The sequence below is a fragment of the Monodelphis domestica genome, chromosome 3, assembly GCF_027887165.1.
Source record: "Monodelphis domestica isolate mMonDom1 chromosome 3, mMonDom1.pri, whole genome shotgun sequence".
Classification (NCBI taxonomy): Eukaryota; Metazoa; Chordata; class Mammalia; order Didelphimorphia; family Didelphidae; genus Monodelphis; species Monodelphis domestica.
Window position 1 is genome coordinate 343,477,803 of NC_077229.1, and position 20,285 is coordinate 343,498,087.

The window sequence follows — 20,285 nt, forward strand, 5'->3', positions numbered from 1 at the left end:
AATATTAGAATTTTTTCAGAAAACCTGGACATCTTGGGCTGAGGCAGAAGAGTGAGGCCAGGTTCTTCCTGTGCTCTTCTAGCTGAATCAAGTTCCTGGGGGGTGGTCAATGGCAAACCTTGGCCCAACAGAGCCATCCTGTTTGACACTTTTAAAGGGAACACTTTGGTCTCTCTGAATTTACACTTGGGAAAGGGAATCCTTTCTTCCCTTTGCCTCTTCTGAGTTAACATAACTGAAGTAGCCCTGCTTACATTGTGAAGAAGGGATCAACTCTCCTTTGTCTACTTTTGAATGGAATCAACAAAAGATTGAAGATCCTCCCTAGTCCTGGGTGACAAGCTAGCAAGGTATTGGAGAACTCACAATCACTTACTTAGAGCTGCACCCTACTAAGTCAGTCCCAAACTTGTGCATCCTCTGAGCAGAGTTCACACCTTCAGAAACCCAGACAGCCAGGAAGGTGTGAACCCTCTTGAAGAGTAGCCACCCCTCTAGAAGGGGAGAACTGGTTCCCACAAGGACTGCCCCTGGGCAGTGCTAGACAGTTTGAAAACTGTGATTGGCCCCTATGAAGAGGGGTGGGGACAAAAAAGCACCAAAAAACCCCCAAGGATCCTGGGAGTTGAGTCAGTCTTGTGGAGACAGTCTCCTGATTGGGGGGGGGGGGAAGAGAGAGAGAGAGAGAGAGAGAGAGAGAGAGAGAGAGAGAGAGAGAGAGAGAGAGCCTTAGATGCAGCTTATCTGGAGACTGAGGGTTGGATAGTGGGCTTGGAGTTTGGTTTTGATTTGGACTTTCTACTGGACTACTTTGTGCAGTGAGTGTAAGGCTGACTCCTTTCCTTGTTTCTGGAGACACCTAGCTTCCATCTTGGAGGAGGCCACATGATTTCTCATTACTGGCCTTCCTGGGTGAGAGAATTAATCTCTGCCTGGATTAAGATAGGATAAATAACTTTTCTATCCCCTTCACATTTTCCTTTATTGTTTCCTCCATTTTGTAAAAAAAAAATTTTACCTAGTTATACTACATATTGCAACAACATAATTTAATAAAATTATTGGCCAAAAGCTAATTTTCACTTTTGCTGCAGACATGCTGGCAGGACAGTTGCAGTCAATACCATCCCTGCTACCAGTGTCCAGGGAACCCATGCAGCCTTCAGAAGAAGCTTCCAAGGAAGAATCAACCCCTTCCAAGGCAGTTGTGAGAATCATCTACCCGCCTTCTGAGGTTAGGAGTATTATCCAGAAGACTGCCAGCTTTGTGGCCAGAAACAGTCCTGAATTCGAAGCTAGGATCAGACAGAATGAAATGAACAATCCCAAATTCAACTTCCTCAATCCTGATGACCCATACCATGTCTATTACTGGCACAAAGTTAGTGAATTCAGGGAAGGGAAGGCACAGGAGCCCTTGGCTTCCATCCCCAAAGTCATGCAGCAACAGCAACAGGCCTCTCAGCAACAGCTGCCCCAGAAAGTCCAAGTCCAGGTGATCCAGGAGACCATCATTCCCAGGAAGCCCCCTCCAGAGTTTGAGTTCATTGCCAACCCCCCCTCCATCTCAGCCTTTGACCTGGATGTGGTGAAGCTGACTGCTCAGTTTGTGGCCCGCAGTGGGCGCCAGTTCTTGATCCAGCTGATGCAGAAGGAGCAGAAGAACTACCAGTTTGATTTCCTGTGCCCCCAGCACAGTCTCTTCAATTACTTCACTAAGCTGGTGGAACAGTATACCAAGATCCTGATTCCATCAAAAGGCTTATTTACAAAACTCAAGAAAGAGGCAGAAAACCCCAGAGAAGTTTTGGATCAGGTATGTTACCATGTGGAGTGGGCCAAATTTCAGGAGCAGGAGAGGAAGAGAAAGAGAAGGAGCGGGTGGCCTACGCACAGACTGGCACAATTTTGTGGTGGTAGAAACGGTGGACTTCCAGTCCCTTGAACAAGGGTATTTCCCACTGCCTACCACCCCGGAGGAGCTGGGTGCCCGAATCCTGATCCAGGAGCTTTATGAGAAGTTTGGGGAGAGTGAGGAAATGGACATGGAGGTGAAATCAGATGATGAGGATGAGAAGCAAGAGAAGACCAAGGAACCTTCATCCCAGCTGGACCAGGACACCCAAGTGCAGGACATGGATCAGGGTTCTGAAGATGAAGAGAAGAGCCAGAAAGTTCCCCCTCCTCCAGAAACACCCATGCCTCCACCACTGCCATCCACCCCCCATCAGGCCATCCTCTGCAAAGACTATGACCCCAAAGCTTCCAAGCCTCTGCCCCGAGCTCCAACTCCAGATGAGTATCTTGTATCCCCCATCACCAGGGAGAAGATTCCAGCCAGCAAGATGCAGGAACACATGCGTATCAACCTGCTGGACCTGAGCAGGCTAGAGCAATGGGATCACTCAATCAGGGAGAAGCAGAATGATGAGATCTATGCCCCAGGGCTGGATATCCAGAGCTACCTGAAGCAGCTGGCAGAGAGGTGAATTGATATCTTTGGGGTGGGGGAGACGGCTATTGGCAAAAAGATCGGTGAAGAGGAGATCCAGAAGCCTGAAGAGAAGGTGACCTGGGATGGCCACACTGGCAGCATGGCCAGAATCCAGCAGGTAGCCCAGGTCAACATCACTCTCCAGGAGCAGATGGAAGCCATCCACAAGGCCAAGAGGCTGGTGCAAGAAAACAACAGCATGGAAAATATTGACCCCAGCAAGCCCAATGAGATCCCACAGCTGTCCCCTCTGTCCCTTAGCCCCCAACATCCCTACCTCAGCCCTGCCCATCACATCCATGCCCTGTCGGCCCTTGATGCCTCCTCCAGTCTGAACCACAGTTGTCTCTGCCCTGCCGGTCACTCCACGCCCTCCATGTCCTCCATGGTACCCCTGCCTCCTGACTCCGTGATAGCCCCTATGCCTCCCATCATCCATGCTCCCAGCATCAATGTGATGCCCATGCCACCCTCTGATCCACCCATCATGGCACCCTGTCCACCTCCAATGATTGTGCCAACAGCATTTGTACCAGCCCCTCCTGTAGGAGCCACAGCAGTGCTATAAAAGGGAGGAGACTCAAGTCCTTGGAGCCTCCTATAGACAATAGAGTCTGAGCATTTGTAAGCACTGGGGGCTTAGGAAACAGATACAGAGTAGCAAGAACGGTAAGAGGAGAGGAGGGTAAGGAAGAGAGAGAGAGGCAGTGAAGACCAAAGGGACTGGTCAGAGAGAGCTGGTAAGAGAGAGCAAGAGAGGAGTTAGTAAGGGAGGAGTCCCTGCTTGTCCCCTGGTATTTATTGAAGGTATTAGGAATGTATATGTAACATGACATGGGTATATACATTGGTCAAATTGACAATGATGATATCAAAGAAGTGGGGATTAAATCAATCCTGCAAATTGCAAATGTGAGGAGAATAATGCACATTACCTGGCAAAATGCTTTGCTATTGAGCCATGAACAGGAAGTACCAGTAACAATGAAGTTGCCCATTTTATAAAAATCAAGGCAAAACCAAAAGGCAGAAAGAACTGATGGAAAATGGTAAGGGAGCAAGTCAAATAAACGATAACCAAACACCCTTTGGTATTCAATACAGTTTTATCATGATGAGCAGTAGCCAGACTACAGTTATTTATTCATCCCTCAAAGGAAGACCGCCCTCCCCCCCCCAAATGAGAGGTTGGAAATCAAGTCAGAAAAGGACTGGGTCAAAAACAGCAATGGCATCCTGCCACAGTCAGGGTCCAGCATCACTTGAGACTCCAGGGTTCCCAATAGGTGGCAAACAATCATTCAAAATAAATAACAAACAGAAGACAGCTTAACATTTTGGCCATGTGACTGCTTTGCATCTTGACAGATACTCTGCCATTCCCAGGCCTGGGATTTATTTTTATACCCATTTTCTTGGCATGCAGACACATTACCTAACACACATGTTCAAAGAGATAAAGTAACTTTTAACAAATCACTTGATTAACATTCTATATACTTATATTGTGATTACAGTGAGCATACAAGATAAGTGATTTCATCACAGGTGGCTTAATTTTCTCATTACCCTGTGAAAAGTTTTGAGCTTACAATCAAGGAAAATTACTTATTGCTTTTAATAAAATGGAATAATTAATCAACTGTTCTTAAGACAATTCAACAATCATATCATTGAGGTTGAGGGGTACTGGGAACAATTAGACTGGTTATTTCTCAGGGTTTTTACTAGGGAGTTCCTGAGTTACTGATTTGTGTAATCGAGTCACTAAGGCATATTGGAGCTTGATGTACTTGTAGTGTTCCTGTATGTATTGTATGGGCCTTTATGATTGTTTATGTGCTGGCTTCATGAGAATAGGCTTCTGTGAGGAGGAAAGTTTTAGACTTGGCCTGTAACTGGTTTTGCTGGGAATAATGCACCTAAATAAAAGTTAACCCATAATAGTCTTCCTGGGATTGGGTTTAAGGGTCTGATCTTTTGTTGATGTTTTAGAGAATTAGGGTACAGGTGTTTTACTCTTGCATTATTTCTTTTGAGACTAGGGGGAATAATAATCATGGCAATTCATAGGTAAGGGGCATTGAAGGAAGAGGTCATGCAAGGGGGATAGAGTGGGAAGTCACATCTCACCAAAGACCACTCTGTGGTCTCCCCAGCTACCACACATGACTCTGTCATGGCATCATGTTCTGAGGGCTCCCATCAGCAACCCAGGATTCACCCAGGGCCAAAAGGTCAATGAAGGCCAAATGTTCAAAACTAGAATAGAGAAAGGAAATAATAAACTGGTAGGGTAAAAAAAGCAGTTACAAACTCCACAGAAATAGCCTAGTAGATTTCAAGATTATCTGAATACTCTACGGGCCCTTTTCTAGAAGGAGGATATAAACCAAAGAGACAGGAATGACAAAGAACATTGATTTGAATTTCTATATAACAGCTATTTATATAAGCACTGTTCAGGGCTTAGTAAATGCCTTATACCAATGTCCAGAATCCTTGAATTATAATACAGGATTGAGGAAAATAAGATTTAAAATATGGTCTCATAATTTGTGTGTTGACTAGGAGGCTGAGTAATAGTTATCTTCCCATAGCCAGAGAATTAATTCCCTCTGGTCATGAGCCAAGAATTATGGGCTCCTTCCCAACAAAGTATGCTTTGTTGTAACACTACACACTTCAAAACACAAACATAAATATAATAACACAGGAATTAAGAAGGATTCATGTCTTGAGAATGAAGATGTCCTCCCAAGAAAAAAGGACCAGATATTATGACAATGGTATCCTTAAAGACAAAAATAGAGGATAAGGGCTAGATCTAGGATTTCCTCAGCATACACTATCAGATCCAAGAAGGGGAAACTCCTTCCATTAAATCTCTAACAACAATTTCTCTGAAACTCATAGTATGAGAGTTGCCTAGAAGAAGATAAGGAATTTAAAGAATTTGTCCAGGATAACATTCATAACGTATCATAACTGACACATGAAATGAAGTTCTCTTTGAACCTGACCATCTATTATGCCCTGTTGCTTCCTGGAGAAAAGGACAACCTACAAATTGAAAGGAGTTGAATTGCTTTTGTTTTCAAAGAGGGCGGTGTGAATTTTAAAACTATTCCACCCTAATCACACCATTCTTTAGAAGATCTGATACAGTTATTTACTGATCAGTAACAATGGAGATACTTGGAATAACAGAATCAGGTCTTGGAAACTCTACATTTCTCCTCCCTTCTTAGTTTAACAAGATTTGGAAGGTCTGCATCAAACTCACGATTTAATTATCTGAGGAAATGGCCTTCAACAGACATGTGCAGAAAAGCGGACAGACCCCTGGGCTGTCCTAAGTCAAGCTAAGCCATCATTGTTACAGATGAGATGCAGGAAAGTGATGTCAAACTGTCTATATAAGGCACAGCACTTCCTCTCTCCTCTTTCCCTGGAGAAACGACTCTGGCTGGCAGTGTTCTAAGCATTCCCATATCTTGGCTTGGTGGCAGCTATTGTCTGGGTTTGGTGGCAAGTTTTGCCCTGGAGTTGATTTCAGGTTAGGGCATTCTGGCTTAGCCCTTTTCCTTTGAAGTTCAAGCCTGACTCCTTCCTCCTTTATACTTCAAAAGCTTATCTCTCCTAATCTCCCCACTTGGTACCAGCAGGGGGAGGGGGGGGTAAGAAAACCTACTCCTTTCCTTCTTCCTTCTCCTTAATATCCTCCACTATGCATTAAATCAACATAAAATTTCCAGCTGACTTGGGTGTTCATTAGGATTTTATAAATAAAATTCTTGGTGACCAAAAAAGGGAAACCTCATTGTTGAGGGTAAAAGGCTATCTGGCCATGACACAAAAAACAAACATTTAAAGCATTTCTGTGGTCCTAAGTTTTCCCTTAAGATATAGTGGTTTGTCTTGGAATACTTGCTGTGCTAGCACCAGGCCTACTAGAGAAATATGAGGTCTCTAAAATTCTCCTCCAGGAAAAGAAGTCAGAAAATGCTCAAGGGAGAAAAGAGTGGAAGGAAAGTGCTTTACACAGCACCAAATGAGTCCTTAGGCTGAAAAAGACAAACTCTTTTCATCTAAAGCATATCTCATGTAGTCCCCCAAAGTCACCCCTCAATATTGAATTTTTTGTATAAAACTTGGACATCTTTGGGTGAAGCTGAAGAGTGAGGCCAGGTTGTTCCTGTCCTCTTCTAGCTGAATCAAGTTCCTGATGGGTCTTCAATTGCAAACCTTGGCCCAACAAAGCAATCCTGTTTGATACTGTAAAAGGGAATTCTTTGGTCTCTGAGTTCACACTTGTGAAAGGGGATCCTTTCTTCTCTTTGTCTATTCTCAGTTAACAGTAACTGAAGTACCCCTGTTTACACTGTAAAGACAGGATCAACTCTCCTTTGTCTACTTGACCCTCCTTAGTCCTAGGTGACAAGCTAGCGAGGTATTGGAGAAGTCCCAAGTCACTTACTTAGAGCTGCACCCTATTAAGTCAGTCCCAAACTTGTGAATCCTCTGATCAGAGTTCACACCTTCAGAAACCCAGTCAGCCAGGAAGGTGTGAACCCTTTTGATGAGTTGCCACCCCTCCAGAAGGTGAGAACTGGTTCCCACAGACAGTTTGAAAACTATGATTGGCCCCTGTGAAGAGGGGCAGGGACAAGAAATCACCATAAAAAGCCAAGGATCCTGGGACTTGAGTCAGTCTTGTGGAGATAATATCCTGACTAGAGAGAAAGAGAGAGCCTTAGAGGGAGCTTATCTGGAGCCTGAGGCTTGGAGCTCTGTTTCAACTTGGACTTTGACTCCTGGACTACTTTGTTGGGTGAATGAAAGGCTGACTCCTTTCCCAGTTTCTGGAGACAGCTAGCTTCCATTTTGGAGGAGGCCACATAATTCTCTCACCTTGGAAGGCCAATAGTGAGTAATCTCTGCCTGGATTAAGACAGGATAAATAACTTTTCCATCTCCTTCACATTTTTCTATTTCAATGTTTCCTCTATTTTTTAAAGAAATTTCTGACTTTAGAGAATATTGGCAACAACGTAATTTCATAAAATTATTGACTAATTGCTAATTTTCATCTTAATAGCGACATTATATTCTTTAAGAATATATTACTAAACCACTGCTGCCAAGGAGTCAGGAAGTTCATAATGGCCACCATTAAGTCTCAGTCACTGCAGGAAGCACCTGAAATGGAAGATGCAGATAATTCTGAAAGGAGCAAGAATGGAGAAGTGTCTGAGGAGGACCAATCTCAAAGTAAGCACAGTCGACACAAAACAAAGAAGCACAAACATAGAAACAAACACAAGAAACATAAACATTCTTCAGAAGATAGCAAGCACAAAAAACATAAACATAAGCATAAACATAAACGAAAAGAGTTTATTGATGCCTCTGACAAAGATGGGGCATCTCCACCAAAAAGAACTAAAATTGATGACTTAGCTTTGCTGGAAGATTTGGAGAAACAGAGAGCTTTAATTAAAGCTGAACTTGATAATGAGTTGATGGAAGGAAAAGTCCAGTCTGGAATGGGGCTAATATTACAGGGTTATGATTCAGGATCCGAAGAAGAGGGAGAAATACATGAGAAGGTGAGAAATGGGAATAGATCAACTGCTAGGTCATCAAATACTAAGGCAAAACTTGAACTCGTAGACAATAAAAAGCATTCAAAGAAATGAAGCAAAAGCAGATCAAAAGAACAGAATAGACATAGATCTGATAAAACAAAAAGCAAGGGAAGCATTGAAGGAGTTAAAGAAAAAACAACCAGAAGTAAGTCTAAGGAAAGAAAGAAGTCCAAGAGTCCATCTAAAAGAAGCAAATCCCAAGATCAAGCAAGAAAACCCAAATCCCCAGGACTTAAAAGGCAATCTCAGGAGAAAATTGAAAAGGCCAAATCCCCTACTAAGGATAAGATTAAATTAGAAGATAAAAGTAAATCAAAAGAAAGAAAGAAATCTCCAATTATAAATGAAAGCAAAAGTTGTGACCATGGGAAAAAATCCAAATCTCCAATAGAACTAAGAAGCAAATCCAAAGACAGAAGGTCAAGATCCAAAGATAGAAAATCCCAAAGATCTGAGATTGACAAAGAAAAGAAGCCAATTAAATCTCCCTCTAAAGGTGCTTCCTCTGGAAAAGAAAATAGGTCCCCAAGTAGAAGACCAGGTCGTAGTCCTAAAGGAAAAAGTTCAACTCCAAAACAGCGTGATAAATCCAGAAGGAGTAGGTCCCCTCTACTTAATGATCAGAGATCCAAGCTAAGTAAATCATCTCAAACTCTGCCTCCTGGTAGAAGAGCTAAGAGTCGATCAGTGGAAAGAAAACAAAGAGAACCAGAAAGGAGAAGACTTTCTTCTACAAGAACACGTCCTAGGGATGATATTCTTAGCACACACGAGAGATCAAAAGATGTCAGTCCTATTAGCAGATGGTCCCCAACCAGAAGAAGATCAAGTAGGTCTCCTATCCGCAGGAGATCTTGTTCACCACTCAGGCAAAGCCGGTCTCCAAGGAGAAGAAGCAGGTCCCCAAGAAGAGATAGAAGTAGGCGGAGTAGATCTCGACTTCGATGGCGATCTCGATCGAGGGGTGGTTGTAGGCGCAGAAGCAAAGTAAAGGAAGATAAATTTACAGGAAGCCTTTCTGAAGGGATGAAAGATGAACAGGAATCATCTGATGATAACCTAGAAGACCTTGATGTTGAAGAAGAAGATGAAGAAGCCCTAATAGAGAAGAGAAGACTCCAAAGGCAGGCAATTGTTCAGAAATATAAATACCTTGCTCAGGATAGCAATATATCTATGCCATCTGAGCCAAGCAGCCCTCAGAGTAGCACTCGAACACGTTCACCGTCTCCTGATGACATTTTAGAATGGGTTGCTGCTGATGTTAAAGAATATGAAAGGGAAACTGTTGATACGTTTGAGGCCTCTGTAAAAGCCAAGCACAATCTTATGACAGTTGAACAAAATGGTTCAACTCAGAAGAAACTATTGGCTCCTGACATGTTCACAGAATCAGATGATATGTTTGCTGCATATTTTGATAGTGCTCATCTTCAGGCTGCTGGCATTGGAAAAGATTCCAAAGAAAATCCCAACCTCAGGGATAATTGGACTGATGCAGAAGGCTATTACCGTGTACACATAGGTGAAGTCCTAGAGAAAAGTTACACTGTGTATGGCTACACTGGACAGGGTGTCTTCAGTAATGTAGTGAGAGCCAGAGACATGGCAAGAGCAAACCAGGAAGTGGCAGTGAAAATCATCAGGAACAATGAGCTCATGCAAAAAACAGGGTTAAAAGAACTGGAATTTTTGAAAAAGCTTAATGATGCTGATCCTGATGACAAATTTCATTGTTTATGGCTCTTCAGACACTTTTACCATAAACAACATCTCTGCCTCGTGTTTGAGCCTCTAAGTATGAATTTACGAGAGGTACTGAAAAAGTATGGAAAGGATGTCAGTCTCCATATTAAGGCTGTAAGATCCTATGGTCAGCAGTTGTTCTTGGCATTGAAACTTCTTAAAAGGTGCAACATCCTACATGCTGATATTAAGCCAGACAATATCTTGGTTAATGAATCAAAAACTATTCTAAAGCATTGTGACTTTGGATCAGCTTCACATGTTGCAGATAATGACATTACACCCTATCTCGTCAGTAGATTTTATCGTGCTCCTGAAATTATTATAGGAAAAAGCTATGACTATGGTATAGATATGTGGTCTGTAGGCTGCACATTATATGAACTTTATACTGGAAAAATATTATTTCCTGGTAAAACCAATAATCATATGTTGAAACTTGCTATGGACCTCAAAGGGAAAATGCCAAATAAGATAAGAAAAGGTATGTTCAAAGAGCAGCACTTTGATCAAAATCTCAACTTCATGTACATAGAAGTAGATAAAGTAACAGAAAGGGAGAAAGTTACTGTCATGAGCACCATTAATCCTACCAAGGACCTGTTGGCTGATTTGATTGGGTGCCAGAGGCTTCCTGAAGACCAACGCAAAAAAGTACACCAGCTAAAAGACTTGTTGGACCAGATCTTAATGTTGGACCCAGCTAAACGAATTAGCACCCACCAGGCTCTACAGCATGCCTTCATCCAGGAAAAAATGTAAATGAGATGAAGAAGCTGAAAGGGCTTGAGTAATAAAAATACAAAAACTGAAGAAATTTCACAGCAGTTTATTAATGTATATAAACTTATAAATATTTTCCCTGCAAATTGAGGAAGCGTGATATATTTGAATTAACACCAAGGCTGATATTTCTTTTAAAAATGTTAAAATAAATCTGTTTGTGTCTTATGTGAAAATTTTCACTGTAGAACTGTTTTAATTGCTGAGACTGCACACGACTACAGTGCTAATGTAAATTGTTGCAGTTCACATCAAAAGGAAAAAATATGTTATAAAGTGAACAGTAATACTGGGTGGATGATTGGTTTTTTAGCAGACTTGGCTTCATTTTTGTCTTAAAAGAAAAAAAAGGCCAGCATAAATGCTGTTTATATTCATGTGTTTCTAGGTGTATATGTACAGGTCACAGCAGCATGCCCTTGGTGTAGTCAATGCCCAAAGGGGTCTGTTCCTTCTTGAGCCTGCCTGCAGGGATGGTCTCTTCCTTTAAAGCAGGTTGTGTACAACTTTCAGTACACTGAAGGTAAGCTAAACCATCAACATCACTGGTGTTTTTAAGATGTTATTTTACTGAAACAACTGGCAAATAAGGGACAATACCTTTGTGGCAGAATTCCCTGCATGTCCAATAACTGATCTTGTTTTGTTTTTTGGCATTGCAACTGTGGCATAGTTACAATTTCTGTTCTGTTCATCACATTTAAAATTTGGAGAGTGTGCTTGATGGGTAAAGTGCCTTCACTCTAATGTTTCTTATTACTTTATTTTTTTAAATCAACTTGCTATAGACTTTGTATACATTTTGCTAAATACAGTTCCCAATGACATAGAACCACTACTTACAGTTTTCATTTACTAATTAGAAATGTTGGGGTCTAATTCTGAGAAGTCCTCATTTAAAAGTTAGATAGACAACATAATGAAATTTTAAACTATTTGTATGTCATTTTGAAAGTGTACTGCTTTATGGTAAAAGTGTTTCATTTGTTCAAAAAAAAATATATATATATAAAGAATAGAGAAACAAGGGACTTCTGGGTAAGCATGACTGCAGAGTAGATGTGGCTGGCTTCCTCTCCTCAGATCCAACAACACAGACAACCTCAAAATGCGCCCCCCAAAAATAAAAACAACCATCCTCATGAGAACAGAGAGACCCCAAACTAAGGCTCAGCACTGAAGGTAGGTGGGACTTTGGCATTTCCACAATATAAGGGAACGAAAAGTTGACCCACCCTCCCCCCCACCTATGGGAGCCAGAGTTTAAGTCAGCACTGTTCAGAATCAACAAGTGAGGGAGGGCCACCCCAGGACTGAACAATGGGCAGCCCCAGGTCTGGGGACCTGACTAAGACCACCAAGAACCCCCCTCCTGTGAGTAGTAAAACCTGAAAACCCGGCAGGTGGGCAAGGGGAACATAGATCTCGGGTGCCCAGAACTAGCTCACTATAATCAACGAGTGTGTGAAGGGATCCCCTGAAGTGAGCAAGGGGCATCCACAGGTCTTGGGAGTTAACTAAAAACACTAAAGACCTACACCTGAGAGTAGTAACACCCATAAAACATAGACGAATAGCAGAATGGATTAGAATCCAAAACCCTACTATATGTTGTCTTCAAGAAACACATGAGGCAGGTAGATACTCACAAGTTCAGAATTAATGGATGGAGTAAGACCTTTTGGACCTCAACTGATAGAAAGAAGGCAGGAGTTACAATCATGATATCTGACAAAGCCAAAGCACAAATAGACCTGATTAAAAGGGATAGGTAAGGTAAATATATATATTGTTAAAAGGGACTATAGACAATGAGGAAATATCACTAATCAACATATATGCACCAAATGGTATAGTACCCAAATTTCTAGTGGAGAAACTAGGAGAATAGAAGGAGGAAATAGACAGTAAAACCATATTAGTGGGCGATCTGAACCAACCACAATCAAATTTAGATAAATTAAATAAAAAAAATTAATAAGAGGTAAAAGAAGTGAATGATATCTTAGAAAAAATAGAGTTAATAGACATTTGGTGAAAAATAAATAGGGACAAAAAGGAATATACCTTCTTTTCAGCACCACATGGCATATTCACAAAGATTGACCATACACTAGGTCACAGAAACATTGCATACAGATGCATAAAAACAGAAACAATAAATTCAGCCTTTTCTGATCACAAGGCAATAAAAATAATGATCAGTAAGAGTACATGGAGAGCCAAATCAAAAATTAATTCAAAATTAAATAATAGTCAAAATTGGTAAGAGAACAAATCAGAGAAACAATTAATAATTTTATTGAAGAAAATGACAATGGTGAGACATCATTTCAAACCTTATGGGATGCAGCCAAAGCAGTACTCAGAGGAAAACTCATATCCCTGAATGCATATATTAACAAATTAGGGAGGGCAGAGATCCATGAATTGAAAATGCAAATAAAAATCTTGAAAGCAAACAAATTAAAAACCCCCAGAGTAAAACCAAATTAGAGATGGTAAAAACTAAGGGAGAAATTAATAAAAATCAAAAATGATAGAACTATTGAACTAATAAATAAGACTAGAAGGTGGTACTTTTAGAAAACAAACAAAATAGACAAAGGACTGGTCATTCTAATTAAAAAAATGAAAGAAGAAAAGCAAATCAACAGCATCAAAGATGAAAAGGGGTGTGGAAAGGAAACTAGACTGACAGTTGTTGGGGGAAGGGGCATTTGGGAGTGATCTCCCTCCTTTGCCTCACCAAGTAATATTCCCTCTCTCCCCTCAGCTCCTCCATACCCTCATACAAACCTCCCATTATCCCCCATTTTTCCAGTCCCCCCATTTCGTCCTTTCAATATAAATATTACAGGGGAAACTCACCTCCAATGAAGAGGAAATTAAAGCAATCATTAAAAACTGCTTTGCCCAATTATGTGGCAAAAAGTATACCAATCTAACTATACCTAACTTTGAGTTGAGGTCCCTTGCATCAACTTTGTCCTCATCTTCATTCTGTGTAAAGTGGGAAATTAGTGTGTTATTCTCAAGGTGACTAATATATCCAAAATGAGTATGCCAAGAACCACAGTAAAATGAGTCTCTCCTAGGATTGCCTCAACCCCTTCACAATACAAAGGCATCTTAAATACCTTTGGCCTCAGTCAGACAAACAACTTAAGTCTATAATCAGAAGCAAGCAATATCTCGACTATACAAAGTGTTTTAGGAGTCCTTTAATTTTATATTTTAAAATGTTAAGTTTGTGCTTTATCCCAGTTTGTGTAAACCTTAATCCCATGGACCATCTCTCTACCTGCCTTCTGAGTGAATGTGCAGATTGGAAACTGTAACCTAACCCTGACCAGAGTGTTCCAACAGATTCTGTGTGCTTAAGTGAATTAGAACCTCTACTTGAATCTGGGGATTTGGAGAGAAGGTTCTGATTGAGAATGTAGCAGGACAAAAATGGGAGGGACTTTTCTCCAGGTCTCTCTTTCAATAAATAACTGCATTGTGGGAGGAAAAATTATAGATTCTTTCTCCTAATGGACTCAATTCTTAGTTTGAAGAAAATACTTCATTTTAACAAAACAAATAAGAACTGGCAGATATCTAGCTCTATATTATGAAAATTCTACTACCCCATTTCATATCATTCCTGCAATCTGTCACCCAGTCTTATCACATAAGCCAGGTGCCTAAACCCTCTCATCAACTTTCAAGATCTCTTTCTCATTCTTGTTCCTACCCGACTCAAACCTATGATACAGGGCTTCTATGCCATTTCATTTTATTTGGGAAATTCCAGTTTTATCATTTTTATTAATTTGCATATGTTCTCCTCACAGGATTTCATATGAGTAGTGCATATATCACCCCCATTTTTACAGTTGAGAGTTTCGATAGGTAACAATTTGAGCACCAGCCAAACCATTTCTTCTATTCCAACAAGAATTTTTATGCTGGCCTACTTCTCTATGTGAAATATAATCTCATTTCTCACTTCTGTTAATCTTTTCCATATATCATTCACTAGTATCCAAGATTTGTACTAATTATAATTAATATTTATCCATTTTTATTGCATCATTGAATTTTTTTTCCCCAGATTCATCAAAAATATTTATTAGGAATTTCCGAGGGAGAAGAAACTGTGCTAGGCATTGGGGATACAATGACAAAATAAAAAAAGAGGTTCCTGCCCTCAGGGAGTCACTAATTGTTTAAAAAAAATTATGGGACTTTGCTTAATAATCCTGTCTGATTCCAGGACAAGATGCACACAAAAGACCATTGCACAGAGCCAAAGAAAAGCCAATCCAGGATGGATTGATGCACTTCCAGGCCAATACAAAGGTCTTGAACCTAGTGTGAAGACTCGAGGTTACTGTGTTTAACATTGTTATGACATAGGCTTTCCTTGTGTCCACATTCACTCTGAAGATACTTACAGACGAATATCACAAACCTTGGCTCCTACCTGGCTCCTACAATCTGGTCCCTTTTCTGTCTTTCATAGTGTGGTACCTTTCTGTAGTCCTGGCTACTGACTGGGTAAATGCATCATGGCTTATATCATTTTAATTGGGTCCTGATTGAAGGACCTGTTATAGATTTACTTTTCCTTTACTTAGAATTTTTACACATAAGACTTTGATAGTCTATATTTTCACCCAGAAATTTTCTTTTTTTATTTGAATTTTTCTGATGTCTTTTTAATTTCTCTTACCAATTGATTCATATACCTCATCTCAGCTATGCATCCCTAAGTGATCCTGTATTTTTCAATCACCCACAACATGGGGAGAGGTAAAAAAAAATATTATTATTTAAATTACAATGTTTAAATTCCTTTTAAGAAGAATTTTAGGTAAAGAATGATGAATCCAGAAACTGAACTGTTGGAGAAGACACCATGAAGATGCCTCCAAATCACAAGCTGCACAAAAAATCCAAATTGAACTTTGGGTGTAGTTGATTGAAGATTTATTTGTATGTACACTTTCATGCCAAAGGGGACTGCCCCCTAACTGGCTTTTTGTCAATGCATCCAGCAATTATTGGTTTTGTTTTGTTTTTATCCTCTTATCCTCAAATTATTGTAGTATTTAAATTGATTATGTTTTCATGATCCTTTCAGGAAAACTTTTCCCCAAATGATCACACAGAGAATTGTAAAAATTGAGACTTGAACTCTGAATTCCAATCCCCAGGAGTCCTTGCTAGCTCCCAGAATGCCCTCTAATCTCACTGAGATTTCCACCTGGGAGAGGTTAAAATTTCTATTTAACCTGACTGTAAAAGGTACTGGGTCTTTCCTCTTCGGAGCAGAAGGGTCTTTTCATGATGTAGGTGAGGTTGAATTGGGCCTCTTGGCCCACCTTGACATGAGCTTTTCGTACTTGTATTTTCTTAAATTCCTTATCTTAAATAAAACTCTAAAAATATAATACTCCTTGTGGAGAGAAACTAATTTCTACCTGCCTCAGTTTCCCCAAACTTTAATCTTAACACGAGGCTAATATAGGACTATGGGAACAATATGTGACAGAAAGAAAAAAGATACAGTATGCGATTTTGCATTTCTTGTATACACTATGAAGATCCACAGTGTCATTTAAAGTCTAGGAGATAGTGGACCCAAGGGAACCATTTGAATGATAGGCTCTCAGTCCTCTACTAGACCTCCATAAGTAGCCTTAAAGATATCTTATTGAAACATGGACTCTAGGGAAGATACCCAGATACTATCAGGAATTTTAAAAAGAACAAACCACGTACCTTCTGGTTTAGAATCAATATTAAAGATTGATTCCAAGGCAGAAGAGAATAAGGGGAAGAAATTGAAGTCAATGTCATGCCCAGGGTCATATACTTAGGAAGTATCTGAGGCCAGATTTGAACCCAGTAACCACTGTCTGCAGACCTAGTGCTCTATCCACAGAGTAATATAGGCCCATAACAGCAATTTTCACTGAAAGATACCTCAGCTATCACCAGGCAGCTCCACAGTTATACCCATGTCTGTTGGCCCCCAAACCACTAAAGATGATTGCTGTTCCTGATATGATCCAAGACAAACTCATTTTAACTTTCTATGCCAGGAGCTGTGCATAGAATGGTTTAAGTCATTAATAGGAGTCTCAGAGAATATTATTAGGATATCAGCAGGAAACAGCAGTCCATCCCCAGTCAGTGTAAGAACATTAGGCTGTATTTCATCTAACCCACTGACAAGTCATCTCTGCTTTAGCCCCTCACTGCAACCCTCCCCCATCTGGAGATCACACTGGTTCTACAAATAAATGAAGAAAGACTTTCCAAGTCTAATGATTGAGCGTTAGTCTATTTAGCCCCATGCCCCAACTACCATTTCTTGAAATTCTCATGTATAGCTTATGCTTCTAAGACTTGAAATTGGTAAAAAAGACTTATGTGGTGACAAGAGATGTTCCCAGTCCTATGGGCAGTGGGGAAAGCACCTGTACCTTCAGAAATTGCCAAGAGCAGACTTTGGGACAAGATATTCTCTCCTTGGTTAAGATTTCATTCTGAACCCCAGTGAAGAACTCCCTAAATTGTGTATATTTTAGCATGTAATTTAATCTGTATGGCTTCCCCAACTACTGTTGTACTACTTGCTTGATAAATCTTTCTCATTCTCCAGTTTTCTGTTTAATGGCAAAGAATCTAAGATAGCAGAGTCACCTAATTGGGCCACTTCCCAGTCTGGGACAGGACTACTTCCTGCTTGAAGCAACCAGATATTGTTGCTTTTTTCTAATCCCAATCTCTCAAAAGGTATTGAATCTCAAATGTCTGAAAATATGTCATATGTAAAAAATAATCTGAATCCAGTATTCCTCTCAGAGACAGGGCAACAAAAGAGTGAGCCCCAGCCCGAGGCTTCTTCTCCTGGATCTCCACATAAATGAACATTGAAGTCTTCCTTGGAGTTTTAAAATGAGGCATTCATACTCTACCTAAATAACATCCCCCACAACATGGGCCATCCTGTGTCCCTACAGCTTGGGTTTTTTATGTCAAACAATAAACGATGAGAGATAAAATCATAGATGAACTGAAACAATAAGAAGGCTAAGACCACCAGTCAATCCATTTCTGTCACTAGTAGCCACTCTTGCTTCCTATCTCCATGATAAGAATACTTCCTGGAAGAGTTATTCTAGCCTTCTATGAAAAGATAGAGACTAAGCAAGTGCTTGGTAGTTTATCAAAATTAATTGTTGTGATTCCAATTCTCACACAAAAAATAATCTTGATGAAAAATAACTTCAGCAAAGAGATAAAGCAACATAACATATTATGGTAAAGTCTTATCTCTGAACTTAGAGAGGAAAAACAGTTCAAAGCCAATCCAATCTCCTAGCGTTTTCCTGGTCTGTCAAAGGGATTTAACATTTGAAACACTTTGGGATTTGGATTCATGTCATCTGATAGTATGTACTACTCTCTGACCACAAAGCAGGACACATCTCAGTTCCAAGGGATGATTTCTTCTATGTTGTATGAAAGAGATCAAGGAAAATTTTAATCTAGATTAGTTCACACCATTCTAAAAAAAATCCTGAAATTTCATGTGAGATTCAGAATATAGAACAGATCTAACTTGTCTAAATTATAATTGTGTGCTACGTTTTCTTTCCTGGTAGAGGCAATAAAGTGCTATACTTATACTAAATACTTATACTAAATGTACTAAATAATATACTAAATAAGTAACAAATACTAAAAAAATAGACTAAGGAACCAACTCTGAATCATATACGCTGCTGAAGATGCTTTGGATAGTATTGAGGACTAAAGAATAGACAAATGCTAATAAAACAGAATGAAGGAGTGAAACCCAAACCAAAGTAATTATGTCTAGACATGGACTTGGATGGGGCAGCTGCCTTGCTCAGTGAATTGAGAACCAGGATGGAAGGTCCTGAGTTCAAATCTGTCCACAAATACTCCCTAGCTATGTGACCCTGGGCACTTAATGGGCACTTAATCCCCATTGCCTAGCCCTTACCATTCTTCTGCCTTGGAACCAAAAACCAGGACTGATTCCAAGACAGAAGGGAATGGTTTTTTGTTGTTTATTTTTTTAATATGGACTTGGGAAATTTCTAATAACTAGGATTTCCATAGAACTTTAAGGTTTGCAAAGCACCTTTAGAGATCCCATTTAATTATCACCAAAGGCCAGCTCAGAAATGAGTCACAAGATAGTCAGTGGGGTTCTCTCAATTCCCAGTTAACCACTTGCTCCCCTCATTGCCTCAAAGGTGACAACTTTTTCTGGAAAGGGCTCTATGCTAATCTGTGGGACTCTCTATCCCCTTATAGGCAAGAAAAGCCAGCCTTGAGTTTATTCCTCTTAGACTCAGTGCTGGGGTGGTTTTACTAAACATGTGAACGTGGGGTACTTAGTCTGTGTCTCCAAGGACAAAAGTCAAGAGATGTATAAATATTGGAAAGGTTTCCTGATTCAGATGGTTGTTGATAGTTTAGTTATCCATGAGGATTGGGCAGTGGGCTAGAAGGATTACTCTGCATCACTTTTCCAACTTGGGCCATTATTCCTCAGCAGCACTACAGAGAATCATTGTCTTTTGGTTACTGGTAGGATTGGGGAAGAGAAGAGCTGGTCTCTTCCTTCTGATTTGGCTCTAAACATTAAAGTATTCTTTCCCCTTTCAAACCTACTGACTTTTGAAGGCTTGCAGTAATTCTCATCAGCCTCCAATACATGAGAGAGGACTCCATCTTAAGCTGAAATCTGTTACAGTCATCCCAGAATGATCAAGGGGGTCAAGAGGGTAATCAGGCATAGGAATGTACCCTTACAGTGACTCACCAAGTCAGCCGTTCAGGAGACAACTTAGAAATGTTCAAAAAAAATGAAAAAAAAAACATTGTTGGGCGTATGGACAACCTCATGACAGGACTCAGATTGAGAGGCAGGAACCACATGCGTCAGGGTGTCATGGCTCTAGGATCAATGTATCTCATTGCCTAACACAGTGTCTGACACATAGTAGTCACTTAAATGTTGATTGAAATCCTATGTGTCCCTTGGTTTGCCAGAATGGGAGCTGAGCCATAGAGGAAAATAATATGGGAGTGCAAAAGGCTATCTGGCCATGACACAATAGAAACAAACCTTTAAAGGGTTTCTGTGTTCCCAAGTTTTCCCGGAAGAAATGGGGGCTTGTCTTGGCATGCTTGCTGTGCTAGCACCAGGCCTACTAGAGACATACGAGGTCTCTAAAATTTTGCTCTAGGAAAAGAAGTCAGAAAATACTCAAAGGCCAGAAGAGTGGAAGGAAAGTGCTTTACACAGCACCAAATGAATCCTTAGGCTGAAAAAGACATACTCTTTCCATCTAAAGCATAGCTCATGCAGTCCCCCAAAGTCACCCACAAATATCGATTTTTTTTTAAACTTGGACATTTTGGGATGAGGCAGAAGAGTGAGGCCAGGTTGTTCCTTTCCTCTTCTAGCTGAATCAAGTTCCTGGGGGGATGGGGGGTGGTCAATTACAAACCTTGGCCCAAAGAAGCAATCCAATTTGATACTATAAAAGGGAATTCTTTGTTCTCTCTGAGTT

General features: G+C 40.4%; 1 protein-coding gene and 1 pseudogene across 1 annotated transcript; both read left to right on the plus strand.

Annotated features, from left to right (window-relative positions):
* The first annotated feature begins 1,096 nt into the window (after window positions 1–1,096).
* LOC100025490 (splicing factor 3A subunit 1-like) lies at window positions 1,097–3,062 on the plus strand (annotated as a pseudogene).
* Window positions 3,063–7,659: 4,597 nt separating this feature from the next.
* LOC100025472 (serine/threonine-protein kinase PRP4 homolog) lies at window positions 7,660–10,806 on the plus strand. The gene is given in 1 exon segment (XM_056824219.1): window positions 7,660–10,806. A coding segment is annotated over 1 exon segment (2,994 nt). The 3' UTR covers window positions 10,654–10,806.
* The last annotated feature ends 9,479 nt before the right edge of the window (window positions 10,807–20,285 follow it).